The sequence below is a fragment of the Anas platyrhynchos genome, chromosome 1 (genome assembly GCF_047663525.1).
Source record: "Anas platyrhynchos isolate ZD024472 breed Pekin duck chromosome 1, IASCAAS_PekinDuck_T2T, whole genome shotgun sequence".
Classification (NCBI taxonomy): domain Eukaryota; kingdom Metazoa; phylum Chordata; class Aves; order Anseriformes; family Anatidae; genus Anas; species Anas platyrhynchos.
The window spans coordinates 84,415,685-84,439,463 of NC_092587.1; the positions used below are offsets into that span (position 1 = coordinate 84,415,685).

The 23,779-nt window shown below is 37.8% G+C and overlaps 1 protein-coding gene across 10 annotated transcripts in view; it reads right to left on the minus strand.

Moving 5' to 3' along the window:
* STXBP5L (syntaxin binding protein 5L) overlaps positions 1–21,045 on the minus strand; it is a 198,971-nt gene extending 177,926 nt beyond the window's left edge. For 3 of the 10 annotated variants that reach the window (XM_072043792.1, XM_072043791.1, XM_072043782.1), the window contains exons 1-2: positions 20,154–21,040; positions 5,722–5,819 (exon numbers count right to left, since the gene is read on the minus strand). In XM_072043792.1, the coding sequence (XP_071899893.1) occupies positions 5,722–5,819; positions 20,154–20,345 (290 nt within the window). In that variant the 5' untranslated portion in view covers positions 20,346–21,040. Of the gene's footprint in view, positions 1–5,721; positions 5,820–20,153 lie in introns of all 10 variants that reach the window. The other 7 variants (XM_072043774.1, XM_072043771.1, XM_072043786.1 and 4 more) reach the window with 4 other exon arrangements.
* Between the last annotated feature and the right edge of the window lie 2,734 nt (positions 21,046–23,779).

Consider the following 23,779-nt stretch of genomic DNA (forward strand, 5'->3'; position numbering starts at 1 on the left):
TTACCAGGGGGATTTTCAGAAAAACTTATGTTAGGAGTACTGACTCAGTGAGGTTTGTATTCCTGAGTCACTCAAGCACTCTGGAAAAATCCCAAATATATTCCACAATGAGATAAAATGAAACGCATCAATGGTTCTTCCAAATCAAACACCAGAACTTCAGTTTTATGATCTTGTCTGCCCTTCCCCCATTCCATCTGTGCAATAAATCACATAGAGTAAACAGCATGGAAGACAGCTTATTTTAAGGACGAAGATCTAGTGAAGCCTTGTTTAGATTAAGAGACAGCAGTTTTAGGGAGAGTAAACGTGCCACACTTTATACTTAGATGTTATGCCACTGTTCTCACAGACTATCACTTTACATTATATTGCTTTCTTTTAAATATATCCATCCTGATGTCCACCCTGACATCAAACATTCTTTATCATGCTTCCTTTAACTACTGTAAAATTTCGTGTCTCCTCAGAACTCCACAGGTGATGATTTAATTAGTGCTCTTTGATTTTCTCTAGAGCTCACAAACATCCCCAGTTGTACTTCCCCCAAACACGGTCTCTCTGTGTGCATCAGCTGCTGAATATCCATGCTGTTCGGTAGAGCTATCCTAGGTTTTGATTGCACGTTCCCCTTTACTTAGGATAGGAACTCTGGAGTCAGATATATGACTATGGGCTATTTCATGGAAAGAACTGAGATAGCCTTGAAGCCGTGTTCCGTTTTTCAAAAGATGTACCTATTAAAATAAGTATTGCTGTACCATATTCGACATTCCAAAAATACCTCTGCTATCAAAGCCTGGGAAGAAACACACAAAATAGGCTAGAAAAATTATTCCCAATATGGTCCAAAAGCAGAATCTCTGTTGAGAAGAGCCTACAGAATTTTGTTCTGATTTGCAAATGGATCCACACAAAGAGTTTTCAAATATGACCGAAAAGGAGGCCACCTTTCATACCACTCAAAATTGAAAGGTTATTTCTACATTTTGTGGCAAAGTTCAGAGACAAGTGCTTTCTGTCACAGTTGAATTTCTGGAAAGTAATTTCATAAGGTAAGATGATTCAATTTAAGGACCTGCTTCTTAGTGCCTAAATTTCTGTCTCTCCTCCATCTCTCTTCCTGTCCAGTCCCAACTATGCACTCCTTCCAGCCTCCTTATGCATCACTCTGACAAGCACCAGAAGTAAGCAGCACTAATTCATTTAACGATCTATCAGATAAGTAACACAGCAAAACCGAAAACGTATTTCACCAGGTTAGTGAATTGGAGTGCTTTTGGAAAGATCTGAGGAGCACTGGAGTCAGTAAAAGGAAAGCATCAGGACTGTGCAGCTAAGCAAAAGGTTGGGGCAGAGCAACAACTCCACTTTCATATGTTAGTGAGTTGGAATAATTTTCTTCGCTTAGAAATAAAACTTCTGTATTGTCTGGTGACGTTGTAATATGGCAAGCTGTTACACCTTGTAGAAAGGCCTTGCACACAATGTAGATGGCTTGTTTTTTTGCTCAAGCAACAAACAATGAAAATGAAGATTTCATTGCCCCATGACACCATTCATGCCAACATGAAGCCTGTCAATCTAAAAACTGTGTATTATTGATAACAATAGATAACAGTAAAGATATGTCCAAAGATGTATTATTAATTTAAGCCTGTATGATGATGGACAAGCTTTTTATGGGGTGGAGGCCACTCCAGACCCAGTAGTTTTCTTTGCACTGGATTTAAACTTTCCCTCATTTCTTAATAGGCAAAGATGATAATAGCTATGGAATAGTATCTTTCAGAATTCGTTACTGCAGCTGACCACCAATAATCAGTGAATCAGTATAGTAATATGTAGATGCTCATATGCCTGAAGTAGGTGGCTATACTGGCTAAGCACATCTTTGATGTGATGGAAAAAGTCAAAAGGAAAAGACCCAGTGACTCTGTAAAGTACCTATAACGAATTTTTGCAGGTGTTTGTGAACTGGATTAATGACAATATGGAAATACGTATCCTGAAACCTGAGAGCAACATGCCACTTCTACATGTCTGCTCTTGGAATAATCATTGCTAACAACACTGATTTTATTCAGATAGAGGATGTGACAAAACCCTAGTCTTCTTTTCTTCTGAAATGAGGAAGAGACTTCAGTCTGACCAAGTTTCTTAATTTCTTTCCCCCTTGTATAGTGATATACATTCTCTGATAGTAATTGGAGACTGTATGCTTTGTTTTACTGTGTGTAATGTCAGAATGTTCTCCAGACTAGGATTAAAGAAGCACATGGAGACAATAAGAAAAGGAAGTAAATTTCATTGCCCTTCTTTATCTGAAGATGTTTGCCTGAAGCAAGGATAGCCCAGACAAAGTGGCAACAAGACATGATCTGAGCAATGATCCAAGTACCAGTGCTGAGAACCGGCTTCAAAGAGGGAAAGAACTGCCCTTAGAGGGGAAATACAATTTTCTGTGTTTAGGATGAATGAGAAGGATGACCAGATGATAAAACAATTGTTTGTAGAGTGGGTGCTTTGCCCTTTGCTTGCAGGTTTCGGTACCCTATGTTGGTAACAGGAAGATAATCTTTCATCAGAGATTAGCAGTGCACTCATTCTGGGGATGGAGCATAGCTCTCCTGTGAGGATCCAGCACCCAGCAGACAGCGATGCACGTAAAAGCTGCATTGTTTTCTGAAGTTCCTTGAGAATCCCACAGAGACTGCTAGGATCACTAGAGCATAGCAACAGCAATTCCCATTGGTATAGAACTATTTCTGTTACATCTAAAGCAGCCTGAAAAGAAATCTAGGAGAAGGCAAATTGACTCTCATTCCACAATGAATTTTCATTTATCTCTGTACTGTAATGGAAATTTATGAATAATACCCTCTATTTCAGGCCAATTTAGAATAGTCAATTTCAGTAGTGCTGCTGGATCGTTTGAAATGATCACCCGAAGCACTGATGTTAAACCTTTATTCTCAACACTGAAGTACATGCTTCATTTTCTTTGGAAAGAGCTTATCCTTTGAGACTTGTTAACTTGTGACCAGTAGATAGCCCAGTACTTTGTGAGCCTTTTGGATAGACAGGGAAGATATCATGTAATGTATATCATTACATGACTTGCACTGGTCACAGGAAAACTTATTCTATTTTGTTACATGAATGCTAAACATAAACTTGCTATGCCTTTGTGTTGCCCAGCACAACAGAGTTTGATCCAATCTGTGCCTTTTTATTGCTAATAAATAAATAATTAAATGGTTGCATTTCTCTTATGGTAACCAGTTTGTCCTTTTACGTTGTCCACAATACTGGTTAGAAGCACCAGCTTCGCCACCAGAAAATGATGAATTTGTGGAACAAATTCTTTTATTCTGTTATGTAACACATTCATTGCAGAATGAAATTGTGTTGCTCTATTAAAAACTACTTTACAGGATACTGTGGAAACAGAGAACCATAAAAATCTATACTGTTTTTAGCTTGCTTTAACAAAATCCATTAAAAATTGTATTTTCTTAAGTAATACTAAAACTTTACATCTTGGCTTGAGTCTTATTGCCTGACTTCAACAATTACAAATGGCTGCAACACAATTGGCTTAAATGAGTCTTGTTCAGTGTGTGGTCCCAGGCCCCGTTTCACTGATCACTGTTCATTGCTGTGTACAAAGACAAAGTTATTAGTCCATGATGAGGCTTTTATACAATATGTTCTGTGAACCTTTGAAAGCCAAGTTGAGAAGCCTCAGTTAAAATGAATAAATAAGTAATTCTTTTTATGGCACACGCTGTCTTCAAAGCATAGCTCCTGTCGGCTCTGTGCTCAATTAAGCAAACAAGGCTCTGTGTGCCAAAGCTGAGAGGCATTTATGTTATGAGATGACATATCACTCAAAAAATCATATTATCTGATAATTTTGATGCCTTTGTTTGATTCAGGTACTAGAAATTTTTCCCATAAATGAAGTAGGCTTTCACTAGCAAAGCCAGAAGAGATATTAAAGGAAAAGGTACTTTGAAAAACAATTCTTCTCCCTTCTTCCTCTGACCCTTCAATAATCCATTTCCATAGATGATCTATATAGAGTTTTATACAAAGTGAGGGATACAGCCTATATTCTGCTGTGTGTTCCATTCCCATGGCAAGTGACATGCAGGTTTAAATTACTTCTGCATGAAAATGTATTAATTCAGGCTCTGCACCTGCATTTTTCTTGAGGGTTTTTCATAGGTATAGGATGCTTAGCCAGTAGCAGCTCTGCTCCTACACAAGCCAGGGTGCTGAGATGGAAAGAAGTGGTGGACTTGGGAGTCAATCTTCTGTAAGGTCTTCTTCCTACAGTACCTACATTACCTATGAAATTCCCAGCCTCCCCCACAGAAGACATCACATCTATCAATCTTCCAGAAGAAAAGCTCCAGCTTTCTAACCTTTCATAACTCCCTAAAGAAGAAAACATGACTACTAGACTTGCACTTTCCCAGAAGTGCACAAATTCAAGGGGATTTTCTGTTTTGTAATTATGTTGAATTGAATATATTCCATCTACTTCATCCAGATACATACAAAGAGTAGAATCACTGAGGCACAGCTTATTGCATAACTGGTTCTGTTGAGTCTTACGGAAAGAAAATGAGGCTTATGTAAGCACAACCATTCAGAAAAAGAACACCCAAAAATGGAGGAAATTAAAGTTTCAGTCATGTTACACGAGGCACAGATTGGTTCTCCAGGAGGAATTTATTTTTTTATTTTTATTTTTTAGATTGTCACCTGTCTTTGATTGGTATTTTATATAGCATTGTCCCCTACTTTCAACCCTGGAATTTATTTATCTACAAGAGGTTGTACAAAGTATTGGCTTATTACTTCTGTATCCTGCAACTCTTAAACCTTCCTGTAATATTCTTTCCTCTCTTTTTTCTTACTTCATATGTAGTTTTACCAGATTGGAATACATTTGAACCAAGAGAAATTAAAAAAATTATTCAGAGAAACATTTTGAAATACATCACATTTCAATATTCTCCTCCTATTTTTTGATAACCGAAGTTGTTCAAATTTTCAGTACATTTATATCCAATTTATTCTGTGTAGACATCCAACTTAAACTTCCTGTAGTATAAAAATACCTGTAAGGTTCTGGCACTAATGTACCTTTGTAATTAATGAAGAGAAACAGACACTTTTAAACTGTTTCATCCAACTTACTTGAAGCATCTCATCCTGGAAGAAATGAATCATGCCCTAAAAATCACCGATTTCCCACCATTCAATTAGGAGAGTCTAAACAGTATCTCATACATTGGTATCTACAGTGTCTCCAGTTGGCTAACTGCATTGCAGTAGTGAATTTATTTATTGCTAGGACAACATTTACACCTTGCTTATCACCACATTGTAGTTTACCTTTACACACTGAAAAATATCTACTTTTACTTGCTGAAAACAAAAAATAATTCTGCTTTATGTTAACTGGTATTTGCCAAAACAATACACCAGAAACTCATTCAAAATATTTCCTTTGGACGCTTTCAGAAACTAATGGTAATTCCTCAACAGCACATCATTTTCCAGTCCATATAGCAAAGCAAAATGAGATGTAACATAGCATCATAAATTGCAACCTTACCTGAGTGCTTGCAGATGTAAAGATGATTCACATCACTGCATTACAAATACACAGAAATCATATAAATTATGAATATGAAAGGATACATTCGTATTGCTCCTGTTCTTGTTCCAATTGCCAGAATTTTCTGAACTGGGTCAAAAGCTAAGGCAGTGGGTAGATAAGGAAAACCATGGCGAACCGTCTGAAACAGAACAAATGAAAAAAGAGAATGAAATGTAACCACAAATAACAAAATAAAAGCATGTTTTATTTTACATGTACAGGAGGATAATCTACATTTTGCTTTATGTTGTATTATTTGCAATATATTTTAATACTGTTCTGGAAATGTATCATTATTTTGAATACAGAGGTGAATTTCACTCATGCCAATTTCTAGACACGCTCTTTACTCAGACATTTTATATGTTTTTACTGTAATAAAGTAGATTGCAAAGCATATGCCAATGTACAACTGGTATATATTCCATATATAGTATAGTGAAAGACAACCTCAATATGCAAGGCAGCTGTAACTGTAGATTAAAAAAAAAGACATGTGATATGCTTTTAAAACACTGCAACAAACAACCTCAGCCTCACCAGAACAGCCACAGTGGACAGAAATGGAACGTGTCCAGGGGAAGAAATCCAATAAACCAATAAACTGAATTGAGTCTATGAGGCAAAAATCCTTAATATCAATTTTAAAAACAAAGACAACAGAGAAGATGTTCTCAAAATGAACAACTGAGCCACTCAACCTTTCTTAATCTTTATTTACAATACTATGCTTTTAATTCTCATTTTTCAGAGATACCTTGGGGAATAAATGAACTATGTGTAATGCTATGCATCCTTGAGTTTGAAGACTGCCTGAAATAATATTTTAAGTTATCTTAACCTGGAAGTTATGACCAATATGACCTGCCAGATTGTTCGGAGGAAGAATCTCATGATGGAAAAGTCCAACACAAGAAAAAGACTAAAAATAACTTGACTAAACTATACAAATACAAATAGTACCAAACCAAACAAACAAACTTTAATGGATGTGATTGTTTACCTAAAATTGGGTAACAGATACAATTTTTTTTCCATTTTATTTATTTATTTATTAGTATATGGTTAGGATTGGAGAGGAAGTGCTTTGGACTGAATGGAATTTAATATTTTCAGATATTTTATTTTTCTTCAGATTATCTTGTTCATGAACCGTATCAGCTGAAGCATTCAGCAGTTCCTATGGAACAACTTCTACAAAAGGGATTCCTTAATTGCAGACCTGTTGAGTAAAAGGCAGATGATGATTGCTACAGCTGTATCACTCAAACTCTGTTTTCTTTCATTCCAGATGGAAACACTTGAACTGATATTCACAAGTAGTTTGGGAACAACCAAATGTATGTTTTTTAGCAAATAAACACTTCCTTAAGAGAAACCTTACTCATCTCGTATCTTAATTATTGCTGATAAGGGATGTCTTTAAAAAAAACTAATTACTAGTTTCTAGACTGCAAAAATCTAAAAGCATATGCTAGCTCAGTAAGCTGTTGAACCATAACTCATTTTATGTTAATGTAGACACTTATCAAAGACTCCACAACTCTGTATCTGGTTTATTTTGTGTTTGTGTGTGCGCACGCATACACGTATCTGTATGTATGCGTGTTTAACCTTTTCATCTTCTCAAGGGGCAGAATTACTCAGAATACATAATTTCATATTTGACACATAAGCTGTGACTACTGTAAAAAATGCTTTTACATACTGTAAAAATGCTTTTACCTCTCATGTCACAAAACCATCAGGAATTACAAACTGTATTTTCCAGTGTGCCTAATGTTTGGCCTAACTGCATTATTAACTTTCTATTATATTTTAGATGACTGTACTCTTGCAAATAAATGCTTCCCTAGCAGAAAAAAACAAACACCACCATATTGCACAAAGGATTATTTTTAATTATTTTTTTTTTAAATCCTCTCTATAACAAAGTTTGAATTTCTAGCAATTCCAGTCAAAATAAGCCTTTCTGATGCTTAGCTCTCAGTGGAGCTTAGAGTTCTGCTTTTCAGATCTAGGATTGTGAAGATCAAAATTTGTAATTCTTGCTTATGCATTTACATCTTTTTTGTATTTTCAGTATTTCTGCAATCTACATACAGTCAGACTTTTCGTTCAGAAATTTCATCTGGGCCGTGTTTTGAGGCAGATCTACTCTCTAGAAGCACAGGAATGTATGTATTTTCAGAATCATACCTCAGTAAATATCCCTGAACTCAGGGATTGACTCAAAAGAGTTATTTCTATTTTGCAGCCATTTTTCAAATCTGAGTATTTATACCTATTCCAGCCTGGAAGTTCTGGTGAAAGCAAAATTCTTCCATTTGTAGTACAAAAATATTGTTGACATCTATTGATCCTCCAAGTAAATTACAATTTTCAAGTAAAATATTTATATTTATTACAACTCCAAATAAAGGACAAAAACAGCTTGGAAGGAGAGCCAAGCTATAATGTACACAGTTAAGATGGAAAAAGATGCCTTTACACTTGAGATTTTGGCACGAATTAGAGCAGCCTCAGAGGCAATTCTGAAGATCAAGCCTAGAAGAACAGGCATGAGCTGTAGCACTTCAGGCTCCCAGCCTCTTCTCCTTATACTTAGTCCAACAACCCTTCTATTTCCAAGGGCTGTAGGAAAAATTGACATGAGAAAATAGATTTTTTCTGTTACATATTGATGGAACTCGTGTGAACTGTATGTGTAAGAATGAGCAACAATTCTAGCACTGCTTCTGAACTTCCTTGCAGCATTTACTAATACAACCGAAGAAGAGGAGAAGGTTACAAAATTAACTTGATCCGAGGGTGACAAAAATGTTCCTACTTCATTTGAGCTGTGTCAGGTAGGAATGATATTGACCAAAACTAGCAATGATTAACAGAAAATGCAGAAGAAAGTAGTTGGTTTGTTTCTTTTTTTTTCTTTTCTCCTCCCTCCCCCCCCTTTTTTTTTTCCCAAAATAAACTATCTTAATAGCAGTCAAAAACAGAAAGAGTACCCTTTTTTCAGAAAAGTATCAGTCTGTGTTCTCATGAGCATAGGACCTTAACCATCCTTATCTATCCTAAAAAAGAAGGTGCCAAAATAAGGGAGAGAAAGAGCAGACAGCAGATGGAGCCAGGACTGCTTTTCTCCACATTATCCCGCTTTCTTTTATGTCTCCTTTTTTTGGCATGCTGTCTCTAGAGGTAGTCTGCACTCCCTAGGACATGAAGTTTATATACAATATTTGAAACATTTTATTTGAAACAGAACAATTACAAATGCAGCTATGATTTCAGCATAAATCCTCGTTTAGTTCTGTTATGCTATTTTAAATGTGATGAAAATCACTTCAAGCAAATACCCTTACAGTGAATTGCACGTACATATCATTAAAGTAACCTTTATACAACCATTTTACCTAGATGAATACAAGAAATTGATTATTTGGACTTGCCACTATTCTACCAATGAACATTTTAATATGCTGTACAGAACAAAACAACAGTCCCATTCTGTCTAAGATATCACAGTGTTTTTCAGTCTCACTAGTACGTAGCATCCAGTGCAATTTTTCACATGGTGTATAATTTGGATTCCATTTAGCTCTTACCTTGCAGTAGGAGCCAGGCCCCATCTAAGCATGTTCACAGGTGGTTCTAACAGCAAACTATATATTTTTTTAATGATAAAGATATCTGTGGGTAGTTCTTTTGCTCAGTGTCTCTCTGCACATAAAAGCTAGAAACAACCACATTGGAAAAACTATCTCCAAAAAGGACTCTAGAGCTACAGACTGATTTCTACCCCTTGCAAGATGGTAAAATAAAGACTAGGATCACGGAGCACATGTTTGAAGATGGTCTGCAGAAGGTAGCAGAGTTTCTACAATGGGAAGTCCCGTCTAACTAGTCTTCTGTAATTCTATGAAGTTGTTAGTATTAATGCAAATAAAAGGGATATGAATGAACATATCTGAGTTCTCCAAAAGCCTCCCAATAACGTTCCACAGCAATGTTATCATAGAAACAAAGTTGCCATGAGACTGGAGAAAAGGCTTTTTTATGGACTGAAAGCTGGTTAAAGAACAGGAAACAAAGGATAGGGTTTAATGCATTTTTTCCATGAAGAACACTCAGAAGTGGAGTAGTCCATGGGTTGGCTCTTGGATCAATATTATTCATTATCTTTAATGATCTAGAAAAGGTACTGGACTAAGATCTTCAAGTTCATAGCTGATAGGAAGCTCTTTTGGGTAGTTAAATTCAGTATTTAGAGAAACCAGTTCCAGAAAGACCTTATCAAACTGAGTAAGTGGGCAAAAACGTGGTAAGCTAGCTGCAGTATGTATAGATACAGCATGTAGGAAAAAATATATCTTCACTAAGCTTACACAATGCTGAATTTAGAGCTAACATTTACAACTCAGGAAAGTGACTTTGTGGGTGTGGTTGGCATTCCTCTGAAGCCTTTGGTTTAATATGCAGCAGCAACCCAAAATGCTGAATAATGTTGAAGATCTTCAGAAGTAGTATATAGAATATCATGGAGGGCATCATTTTGCTGCTAGATAAAACCTTTGCGAGGCCTTATCTTCAGTATTGTACACACCTCTGGTCTTCACACCTGAAGAATCAGTGGTGTCAGAAGTGAAACAGGTAAGGCAGCTAATGCTCAAGGTGATGGAGGCAAGCCTTACCAGGAGCAGCTCCAAATTTTGGGACTTCAATTTGGAGAGGAGAAGGCTGTGGGAGGATACAACTGAGATTTACTGAACTGAGAGGGTGGATAAGCTGAAAGAGGACCTGTTATTCAGCAAATCCACAGAGCCACAGAAAACAAGTGAAAGATTAGTTTAAAACAGAAAAAGAAAACACTTCCTTACACAACAAGTAATGAGCTCCTGAAACTTGTCACCACAGCAGGTTGTGAAGGCAGATAATAATATCAGCTGGTTCAAAAAGGCATTATTTGGCCCCAAAATAGTAAATGCAAATGCATCTTTCAGACAATTACTTAAACAAACAAAACAAATAGCTAAAATGAAAAATAAATCTTACAATCTTCACTGAAGTTGCTCTTTTCATTACAAGAAACCTCAGAAATATGATTTTCCACTGCCATTTTCAGTTCTGCAAACTGGATGTTGAACACTATCAAATCAGAATTGTCCTATTCACGTAGGATTCATATAGATACAAATAGTCAACTTAAGAGGAAAATAAGGTCTTCTGAATTTCAGAAGTATTACCCTCCTGACTGTTTGCTGAAACAGGGTAGTACGTCAAAAATGGAAAGTGAATATAATTCAGACAGAAAAATCCACATCTAAATGACATGACACAGATCCCCATATTACATTATTCGCAGTTCACAGCATAGGTGAGGTTGGAAGGGAATTCTGGAGATTGTCCAGTGTACCTCCCCCCCCCAGTTCAAAGCAGAATGGCTGGATTTTAGTCTTGTTTGCTCTATTTAAATGAATGTTCTGTGGCAAACCTCCTGACAACTACACCATCCTGCCACATCTAGCACTGCCTTGACTTATAGCATAGAAAGGGTAACTCTGGAATACAATCATCCCAAGGTAGGTATTACCCTTTTTGGAGAAATCCTGATTTCAAGAGAAGACATTTGGTGCAAAATGGTTTCATCTCTTCCCTTCTCATTCTTTCTAAAAGGGCTTTCAATTTTAAAAATTGCAAGAGAAATATGCAAAAAGGAAGGCAAATGGAAAATGTAGCAAAGGAATTGCATCCCTTTTTCAGTAAATATGCTTTAAGAGGCTTTCTACTCTTGTTAGTGAAACTATTGGGAAGATATAGGACATCAGCCCTTTATAGAAGAACCTTCTATCAGATGTAGTGTATCATATATAAATGCCACAGACTTTAATAAAGCTAAATTTGCCTTTGCCTTTAACGTAAAATAACTTGAAAAAAACGTCCACAGATTTCAAAGCTCAATTTGGCCTGCCTGCTTGTGTGAGACTAGCTATTCATTACAAGTATTTACCACATTGCTTACTATTTATTATTAATTCGTAATTAATCTTCTCCTACCTTCTTGCTGTACGCATATCATACGTTGTATGTTGAATATAGAATTTAATCTGGAGATACTGGCCAGCATCTCATCTCATTTAAGGTGAAGATACATTCCGAATGGAACGTAGATATTTTGTGGCAGCTTTTTGCCCTCTCTCAGCAATGAAATCCAGCAAATCCTGCACTTGATTATTCCCTCCTGTACTGGCCACAACAGTACCAAGGGCATAGCTCGCAGACACAAGTGAATACACAATAGCCAAAAATCATAAGAATCACATCTCCATTTTACATAATCACAGTTTTCCTGCCTTTGCCTCACTCAGTGAGCAATTAAAAATATATGTAGGGAGAAACATTGAATGAACCAGGGTTCTTTGGACCTACTACAATTAACTTTTTATCCACAGCTACGATGGAATGGATCTGTAATAAAACTGATGCTGGGCAGGTGTAACTGAAAGCACACACACACCCTTAAAGGATACAATAGATGGCATGGGTTGTGCAAAGCAGAGGTTCAGAGTTCACAATTTATGACTTTTTGTGATGTCCAGTGGATAATACATAAACTTACTCACAGGAACTGTGGCAAAGAACATACACAGAACAGCATCCATCCATCCTATGCTTTGTGTACTGTTTAAACCAAATGTGATGGATGACAGGAACAATATGTAAGCAGACATTTCAAGAAAATAAGATGCAATAAAGACTAGATTGCCACACATACGAACATATATAGTATTTCTACAGTAGCTGAATAAGGGATGTGACTTCTGAGTATTTAACTTCACAACATTAGCATTCTTACATATAGGAGATGTTTTTATGAAATATAGGTAACAATGTTTAATTGCTTAGAATCAAATTCTGGAGGAAGGCATGCTACCATATACACCTATATCTGCACAATATCCCACTAAATTCAATAGGGCTACTGGTGAGTACATGCATTCATTAATTCAAACCTCTAAATATTAAGGGTCATTTTTTTCCCAGTACTGAATACAGTATATATTACTGCAATGGAACCATGAAAGTGCACCTTTTCAGACTTTGACCCTAGCTACAGGCAACAGATTGTCTCTACTGTTTTTTTTACTATTCATGGTCTTTGCTGGTGAACTGTTAGAAATGGACACAGCACTGTACAAAGATAACATCTTATTACATTTGAGCATGTTTACCAGCCATCTGTACCTAACAACATCACTTTCTCTTCTTTCCACAGATGCACATTACTTACTCTTCTAATCACACAGTCCTCTAACTTCCCCCTATCATGATTCTAACATACATTGTGACAAATTAATATATCCATATAAGCTGCTTTTATAAACATAGTTTCTTAGTATAGCCAATAAACCAGTGCATTCACATAGCTTTGGGTACATTTGTTCACCTCTCTACTGCTTCCTTTGCTGTTTATAAAGCGACAATACTAACCTTCCACAATGAGAAGCATAACTGGAAGATTTTCACACAGACCTCAAAAAGTGATTTGGGCATATATCATTCGCCAGGGAGAATCAGATGTCTTCAGAATAGGAGTCAGATATGCATGGAGAGTCATCTAAAATTACCTACTAAAAATGGGGTCTATCTTAAATTTAGTCCACCTGCACTGAGGACATTGCTTATACATCCAATGTTTTACAAGACAGCTTTATGATTAGAAAATTCCCTGAGATACAAGCAATCCAGACTGAATTTCTTCCACCCTCCTAGAAGAGTCAACATTGCTTTTCCCACTACAGCAGTGAGAAACTTTCTCAGTTGTAGCTGTAGTCTCACTATTATATACAGCATGTCTGGTTCCCACTATCAGGGGATAAGAGTTAAGGGGATAAAAATGATGGGACACAAAGGAGTGGTAACAAGAGAACCTGGGTATGGGGATTAACTTTGTGAGAAAAAACCCAAATCCCAGGTATAAGCTCAGTACAGTTATCACAGGATGAGAGACAGCATCACCACACCCGATTGTAGGAGACAGGCCTGTGGGTTGTGAATGTGAAAGCTTTGTCTGCCTCGGTACATTGCATAGGTTTTGACCATTTACAAGGTATCTGAGATTCCCATCACCAGGTCAAGGAAGCAAAATGAGAAGTTCTGTCATGACGGCCAAGTGCCTGTGAAAAATTGACCCCTGAACACCAAGGTTTTCAAGCTGCCCTTAAATACTTTCACTGAGAAGGGCCATTCTCTCTTTCTTTTGAGGAAAAAGTGTTGAATTTCAATTCTTTATCCAAGTGTTCCACGTTTCATATTGAGGAATCCTTGTATAAAAAACAACGCTTGAAATGACACACCAAATTACAGTAAAAGAATATTTCTAAAAATGCTAAGTCAACTTCAGAATGCAGAAAAAAATAGAACATCAACAAACTAAAATAATCTCTGCAACATGATTTTTCCCCCTCTTACAGGGATTAATTATATTTTTTTGTTAAAGAACTTTTGCCACACTCCATGCATAGTACAGTCTGGGCTGTCCTATGGACAAACCAAAGTTATACAATAAGAGATATGAATTAAGCTTTTTATGTGTGGCCATTGATGTTTCCATTTTGTCAATGACGAATTTGTGGTTATGGAGATTCATGAAATTCAGACATTTTAGGTACAATTCAGAGGTCCAGCCTGAAGCCAGAATTTAATCTACAGTCATTTGAGACATGAAGGAAAATCAGCCATTATGACTATATAATGTGGATATATAAATTGTCAGTATGAATAACTAGCCTAAAAGCAAGTCTGTAGATATGCAGGATACTTGCAACAGAATGTGAAGAACAATGAGAGGCATAACTGGAAGACGTAATTGTTATAAAAGTGTATGCTAAAAATATGGATTTAAAGCAGGTCAAGCTGGACACTCAAAACAGTGGAGACTAGACAATCTGGCATTGTGGATCTTCTGTGTCTCAATTCCTAATCTTTACCGCAGAAATAAGGATACCTCCATCTCACAGAAATACTGTGAAGATCAATTCATTAATGTTTATAACGCTTTCAAAACTACTGTGATAAGCACTTCTGCTGAAAAAGCCTGTGGGTGACTTAATATATGGGCATGCTCTGAGTTCTAAGAATGCAAAGAAACACTGAAGTGCTTTCTATTCAGCAAACACTAAGTTTTACTAAATAAGACCCACAGAAAAAATGTGGGATCATGTGATTAAAAGCTGTATTTGCAAGCAAACATAAGAAAATTGGAATTTTAAAGTGGTTTGTTTTGCGACCTTAAAATTCTTTAAACAGTTTTGAAGTTGTAATTGCATGCGTTGGTCCTGAAAGGTCTGCATTAATACAATTAGAATTCATATTTGATTAACAGTCAGATATAGTAATTCAAGAAGATAGGTATTTTATTTGAATGAAACAAAACAAGAGTATCCAGTTGTACTACATCTACTTTTATATCTTCAAATTTCTTTAAAAAAATAAGCTTTTAATGTGCTATGTTCTTTATTCCTGATGAACCCTATTTCAAAATAATACAAACATTTAAAAAGAAAAATACATGACGCTCATCACACATCATAAATACTACTGTAATCTGATTACAGAAGTGTCATTTATGAATCTGTAGTTTTGGATATGAGTAAGGTTTAATACTTAATTTAAAATGGGTTTTCTCTGAAATGTAAATCTTCACACAGATTTCTCTTTGGCCCTTTGTGACCTTCCTAATGATGCAGCACAGAAAAAAACAAACAAACAAACAAACAAACTCAAGCTAACTAAAACATTATGGGCAACTTATAGCAAAGAATTTTTTTTATTCTTCACAACCAAACATAGAATTCTGCGCTACTGCACAATTGTTCTTAAACTGCCATTTGGAAACCCATCCAAATGGATTTTATTATCACTGAAATGCATCTTCATGTTGCACATACTTTAAAGTAGCTATTTGACTGCTATCAGAGGGGCTAAACATTCATTTTCATAGGTTATCAAAATAAAGTATTACTGTCTCTGAAACCTGGGAACTAAAATTTAAGACCACCTTATCGGAAATCCAGATAATTAAGGTATGTAAATTGGCACTATAAACTGAAGTACCTAAATCAAAATGTTTTTACATAATGTCACTCCATGAAAGAGGAGTTCAGCCAGAACCAGAACAGCTTCTATTATAGCCACGATCCCAAAGGAGAGAAATGCTAGCAGTAAACATAAAAGGGAACGTTGTCTTTGAAATATGCCTGCTGATTGGATGCATCTTGAGGGTCTGTTTTTGTTAAAGATAAGTTGTGAAAGAAAGCCACAATTGTAATCAGCCAAGGGCTGCCATTCAAGTTTCAACAATATTCTAAAACTATTCTGTCCTCTGTGGGTTTTTGCATAAAGATTGGGTGATGTGCATACTGAAACTATGACTGTGCTATCAATATGAATAACACAGCAAAATTCAAAGGGATGTATATTACATAGCAAGACTACCCAGTGATAACACATTAAGACCACTTTTGGAGAGAAGACAAATGGCATGCTTTAGGGTTTAAAGGTAGCCACAAAAACATCAGAGTCTGTGAAATAATTCAGTGAGAAGTTTACTTCAGGGGTTCTTAAATCTTTTATAGGGTATCCGGCTGCTGTTTACAGTTAGAGAAAACACACTGGCCAAGACTAACTGTAGGTCTAGTAAAATGCAACCCTTACTATGCTCCTAACAGTGGCCTTGACTTCAAACATTCTTTTCATAAAGTTATTGACATGTTGCACTACAAATTCAACCTTACAATTGTTCTTCAAGAAGAGCTCAAGCAGTTCTCTATGGGAGACTTATTTTCACAGAGAATATACACTATACATGTATTTTCAAAAAAATCTACGTCCTCATCTTTATTTAGTTTTCCCCAAACTGCAGTATCCCCTAAGTATGACCTTTTTGCAAAAGTAAGAAAATCAGCATTTTCTCCATTTATGTTCTTTCTACTCAAAGTTATACTCAAATGATTTCCAACATCCTAAATGTTATCTTCCCAATTCCTATAATAATAGGAGATCTCTACCCACTGCTGTATTTTAATTTCTACACACTATGACAGGCTGGCCCAGAAAATCCTTAATAAAAGAGGAAACTAGGTCTACCCCCATTATGATTATTACAAACTTTACTAACATATTCTACTGGACATGACACTCCTATCTCACACATTCAATTCAATTAATTTGAACAATAATCAATATTTTCATGATATTTGTGTGGATACCCCAATCCCAAGAGCAGCCCTAGATATAAGATGACATATACTTCAGCTTCCAGTTGTCATAAAATACAGTTCTGACAAAATTTCACCTTATGTGAATACTTTAAAAAGGATGACACCAGTTCATTAATACAGCTACCAACACATAAATTTATGATGCTTAAAAAAGGCTGCAGTAATTTCATACGTAATAGTTTCAAGAATATTTCATTTATAGTCTTTCAATACAGAAGACTACATTAATGATTCAAATATAAATGGACAAAGTAACTCATTGTGAACATCTCACTATAAAATGAAATATTCAGTATACTTCTATTAAGTTCTAATTTTATCTTGAAAAGACACCATGGTAATAAGCATACCAAAAATGTCAAAAATTAGAGATATCTTTCAGGTGTGTTGCTAATAATACCAGGAACGTTACCAATAAAACTTGATGTTTTCTGCTAGAGGAACAGATCTGTATGTTTAGTCAATAAAAGAAGACCTCTCACAAACTTAAAAAAAAAAAAAAAAAGGGCAATTTAAGTAAAGAATGGAGGGTAAGGACCTCTAATTCTTACGTATGAGTCAGCTTTTATGTTTCATATCTAAATGAAGATTTAATAATCAGCAATGAAGGAAAAAATGGTTTGAGGTGTTACTCAGACTATGAGCCTATCTGACATGATCCTGCAGATCATAACAAACCAGAACTGCTGTTAGCTTTACTCAGTTCTGTGTGCAGCAGATCACAGACTGTGGATCCTTAAATTGCAGCCTGAACTACTTATGTAACTTGACATGGAAAAAAAAAAAAGACACCACAAACACAGAAGTTCTATGAATAAAGCTTGGGGAAGGCGAAGCTTTGTTGTATGCATTTTTCATTTAATTCAAATTGACTGAGGTACAAATTACGGCTCAGATCCTCCACCCTGCGCCTGCGTAGAGTCCCACTGCCTTTGGTCCACTTGCTTAGTGCATAATGCAGGACTGGGGCCTGTGGGCTTTTGTTGGTTCACTCAGAGCTGCTCGTAATGGCACGAAGCAGCAATATAGCTCATTAAGTAGAGCCTGTTGAATAAGCACACTGCGGTATGTTATGAACACATAATCATGGAATATTTGGGGAAGTTTGCTTTTAGTACACTTCTGTGCCTCGAAAAAAGGAAGCCGGTGTTTTGTATACCATAGAGTGGACTTCTGCAGTACCGTGCATTCATAAGCAAGTGCTGCTGCAACCAAAAGCTCTCCTATCCAAATATTTACTTTGTGAAGAACATTTCAACCAGACGGCTGAGTCTTCTAATTGAAAAAGACAGGCAAGTATTGCCTACTTAAATCTTCTAAAAATAATGTATTCCTATACACCTAAGTTCTGACAGACCTACTGGGAAACATAAAACAACTGTTTTCAAGTAATACCAAGCCAAAGATGGGAAATACATAAGGCAAAGAATTAACTGCTTTTGTTTCTGAATCATATGTTGTCTATTTTGGCAAATATACCACGCAACATAAAAATATATCATACAAAATACAGATCTTCGGCACTATGCAATGAAGAACTGTGTTCACTGTACCATTACTCAGAATTCTTAAAATGCCAGACCTTCTAAAGATATTTTAATGTATCTTGATTATTTGCATTATCTTTTTACTCAAGTGACAAAAATGGGAAATCATTATTCTGAATTTCATAAAATGCTGTATTACTGTGTACATAAACACATGGAGTCAAATTCAACCCTGGTGCAAACAGATATGATGGCAATGGACTGATCACTGGGACAGTTAAACTACAGATTCATTGGACTCAAAAGGCCTGAACCTGCACTGGGTCAGGGTGGCAAAGAACCAAAAACCTCTAAAAATTAGGACGATGTGTAACCTCTTCTGAAGGTCTCTGACTCTTTAGATCATGGGGGCTTACCATTCTTCACCTGAACCCTCCAAGAGTTTTGACACTAGCTGTATTTGAAAACAGAACTGAGTCAAAATCATGACATCTGCGATTATGAAAGCTGTGTTTCACTGGGACAGATCTGCACACAAACAGTTTTGAAGGCTTCTCTTGATCGTGCATATTTCTTCCTTCTTCCTCAAACACAAATAGAAATGAAAATGTGCTGGAGTTGACTATAACCCAGATTTCAAATCAGTTGGTAGCTGACTAATGGAAGGAAAGTCTGCTTAGCAGGTGAAGTTCGTTTACTTATAATGATGTAAATTGCATTAGTTAAAAATTCTGCTTTTGAAGCCAACAGAACTTCTAGCAAAGTCAACAGAATTAATGTCAAAGTTAAAGATAACAGCGTAGGACTAGAGAATAAAAATACCACCTCTCTTTCTCGATCTTCATTACGAAAGTATGGTTTAGTATTGCAGGGTTAGTCAAAAATACCAAGTAGCTTGTGCTGTTTTTACTTGTGCACTTAAGAATTATGCTGAAAGCTTTGTTGCAGAAAGCAGACACAAAACATAAAAACCACAGAAATATCTTATGCTTGCTATTCAAACAAAAATTCCACTGAAGAACCCAACCAATATGTAAGAGCCAATGCTAAACAAATTTGGAAACTTTTAATATTTATGCTGTTCCACTCAGTTTACTGTCATATAATCACAGTCTTCAGTACTGATGCTAAAATAAAAACCACCCTAGATCTACATCCAATCTCTCAGAAATAATTAATATGCTATGTACAGCAAGAACTGCACTGTCTTTTTATTTCTAGCTCGTGCCTTTTTCTTAAAAAAAAAAAAAAAAAAAAAAAAAAGGAGAGAAGGAAAAGGAGAGAGGATGGTAACGGAGAGGAGGGGGGTAGATACACACTGTTTTGAATTTCTGATGACTTGTAAACATTATTTGTACTAGCACCAATTGATCTGCTTTTCTGTCCACAATCTTGCTACTAGTTTGGAGCCCAAGAGTGAACTCCAGATTGGCCCCTGGATGCTGAAATCAAGGCTTTACGAATTTCCTGGCTACCCCAACTCTGCAGCAGTAAGAAAACGAACCAAAACCGAACCACAGACAAACAGAGCACGAGAGCTGTCTCCTCATTTCCAAAGTCCTTATACAACCACTGCAGTTCCCGAGTAAAAAGGCTTCTTGGCATCACGTTGCTGCCCCCCTCAAAAAAAAAAAAAAAAACACAACACATACACACAGAAGAGCGTTTATTATTGCCGTAGTAGAGATGAATAAAGGTTACAGCCCTTACCTTACAGATTTGGAAATAATCTGAAGTTAGCGTCTCCTGGACCTCCTCTCGGGGAGTCCCCGCAGCCCCTGCAGTCCCTGCCGGGTGCACGGAGCCGCCGCCAGCCCCGCTGCCTCCGCCGCCGCCGCCGCTGCCACCGGGCGAGGAGGCGGTCAGACCATCCAAAACTTTGCGGAAATTAAATTTCTTCATTTCGGAAAGATCTGCCAGGAAGATGTGCAGGGGTTGTTGGGGGGTTGGGGGGGGGTGAGGGGGTGGGAGAAAGGCTGCGCCGTACCGGGTCCGGCTACATGTAGCGGGGAAAGTCTGTGGCGGTCCTCCGAGTGAGGCAGCACTTTAGTGCCGACCCGGCATTAGGTGTAATTGACGGAAAAACGCGAAGGCTTCATTCTGGCGGGCGTGCGAGCTGCTCGGGCAGCCCCCTTCAGAAATAATGATGAGATAATGATAATTTAAAAAATAAATAAATAAATAAAATTCCTCAAGCAGCGGAGCTACGGTTGATGCTCAGAGGCGGAGGAGCGATGGAGCAACCGCCACCCGCCTCGCTCCCCAAGCCCCCATCGAGCAGCGGGTTAAAAAATGGGAAGCGAAGGCGAAATTCGGAAAAAATATATATATTTATAATTAAAAAAAAAAAAAAAAATTCAGCCTGCCGCTGCCGGAGCGGGCTCCATCCCCTTCTCCCTCTTCCCGCGGCCGAAGGTTTGTTTGCCCTGCGGGGCTGGGCTATTCAGCGCCACAGGAGCCGGCTGCCACGGTCCTTCCCCCCCCCCTCCTCCTCTTCGCCCCGCCACCGCCCTCCTGCGGCAGCCGCCGGCCCTGAGGCGACCGCCGCTAACGGCCGGCGCTAACGGTCGGCGCTAACGGCCGCGGCGCGAGCGCGGGGCGGGAGCGGGAGCGGGAGCGCGAGCCCGGGGCGGCGGCCGCTCTCCGAGGTGCTGAAAGCCCCGCCCCCAAGCCCGGGAGGGGCGGGGCGAAGCCTGGGGGATTGACAGCTCGGGGAGGGGAGGGGGGTTCTCATTGGTGCGGCTGCCGGAGAGCGGGCCAATGGGCGCAGCGCTGGGTGAGATGAGCACGCGCTTCCGCCAATGGGAAGCGCCGCCCCGCCGAGTTCCCTCCCCTTTCGCCTTCCCCTCACGACGCCCCGCCCCAATGCGGTGCGAGCGGCGGTTGTTGGCCGTTGGCGCTGTGGCAGCGCCGTGAGGGGCGCCAGGGGGACGTGGCCACCCTGAGCCCCCTCAGCTCACCTCACACGCCACCCTACAACACCCCTCCTTTGCTTTTCTCCCCCTCCTGCGCTGTGTGGAGCATGGAGCAGACACAAAATGTGGCAGAAAACAGTCTTCTGCCGTTGCCACCAGTAACGGCTGCTGCGATGCCGTCCCAACCACTGTGGTGAAACAACACACCTTCACCATTTGGTCACCCAAACCCTATCCCAAGCACATGCAGGTGACATAGAGTGGCATCTCCAATGTAGGATGTGACTACAGAAACATTAACCCATGCACAAGACTCCATAAAAAGTTTATCCAGGTCAGAAATGAGAAGGCAGCTATTAGCAGTGACTCATGACGTGGTGCTGTCAACGTGGCTGGAAGCTCAGAAGTGACTAAAACAGTGTGAGGAACATACTCTGTGTGGCACTAAATATGTAGCATCTCTTGTATAATAAAACCACACAAGTGATACACATTGGTCACATTTTGCAGCTTCTTCAGGCGTGCTTTATATCATTTTTGGTACTCATAATACCTAATTTTATTTTTTATTTTTTGGTAAATCCTATGTTTCTGTAAGGTAATATTTATTTCAGCTTCATACATTGAGCTCCGTGTGTTTATTTTTCAGCTCATCTGTTTGTGTTCCAAAAGATTTTAGTGCTCCCCATCTGAACAATAAAAAGATTCCAGTGAAGTTCAAGGAATAAAGCTTGACTCGCGTCCTGTTGAAAAATAAAGGATACGTTTCTGATGAAACTGGAAAGGGTTCTGTAGCCAGAAAAAGGAACGGGATTTGTTAGGGGAAACAAGATATGTTAAGGACTATGGCTAGGAGACAGAATGAAAAGGGCGACAGCACTGAGTAAGCAAATCTGTAAAGATGTAAGTGAAGTGTTTTGGAAAATAAGGAAAAGTCAAAACTCAACTGAGGCTATTTGAAGAATGCCATGTCCTAATGCCACGTCCTACTGATTTGTGCTCACTACAGGCAAAGCATGTGAGGAAAGAAAGTAAAAAACAAAAACAAAAACAAAAACAAAACAAAACAAAACACGAAAGATAAGAACATGAATTGTAAATGTGAAAGGGAAAGATAAGGTTAAAAATGAGATAACTAGGATGAAGAAAATGTCATGGACAGACTTGCAAAAAAGAGAATAGACCGAGAGTTGGGGATGCTAAAGGGAGAAAAGTGGATAAGATAATTAGTTCTAAGTGAAGAAAAGTGAAGATTGAAATTAGAAGAACGATAAAATGCCTTTGGAAATAGAATAGGATATGTATATTTTTGGAATATCAACATCCGCCTTTCAGGTTATCAGTACTAAGATCTGGGTGTTGATTATTTATCATCTCAGAGTATCCAAAAGTGTTTGTAACCTCGCACTGCAGAATTGCAGTTAAAAAAATAAACTTTTAGAGAAAAAGAAAAAAAAAAGAAAAAATAAAAAAGGATACTGTCATAGCAAAACATTGTGCGTGTCTGTTTTAAAACACTAGGTAAAATACTTCAGTTCACTTGTGCAAACAAGGCATGCAGGTACCTTTTGAAAACTTAGCTCGAAGTTGAGTACAAATCCAGAAGCAGGGATGACCTAGCTGGTGAGGAGTTCTGGTGTTCAAAAAATTCAAATAAAAATTTTAAAAGTGACAACAGGAAACAAAACAAAACAAAACAAAACACAACAAACTCTAATTTCTTTTTGACAAAAAAAAATAAATCTTTATCTGGGAAAAAAGCAGCTGTCTGGTGAGGCATTCAGTCGGTGTTTGGCACTGAGTTTAGGTGGTACTGAGGATGTTTAGTAGGATACTTCTAGGGCTGGGCAGTTTTGACACCAAGAGTATTAATAGCTTTGTAAAATGATGAAAATGTGGAGAGATTTTAGATATTAAATAGACATATAACAAATGAAATAAGATATCCCAGTGCATTGTGGGATGTATCTATCTGAATCTATTTTAGATAATACAAGGAGAGAGTCTATTCTTCAGTGTTTTCTTCTGGGTAATTTCTTTTATCAGTCATCTTGTTCTGCAAGGTCAAAGAGGAACCAAGTGTTAGAAGTGTAACAGTTTGCTAGCAAGATTTTGCTGAGGAATACAGCATCTTTTACAGTCTACGTTATTAAAATTAGTATGAACTCTTAATTTTGCTTTCTGCTTAGGTAACCCTGTGACTACATTTTATTAATGCAGTAACATCAATAAAATTGCTAGGAACCAAACCTATCAAAGGAGACTAGTATTAATTCAGCTTTATCTAATCTTAGTCTGATTTAAGAGCTGACAAAGAAAATGGAGAATCAGGCATGATGTGCTGAGATCGGCTGACCAGAATGTGATAGTAGCAGAGATTGTGTACGGTTTGGAAAGGACTGACCTTTAATGTTTTGGTTG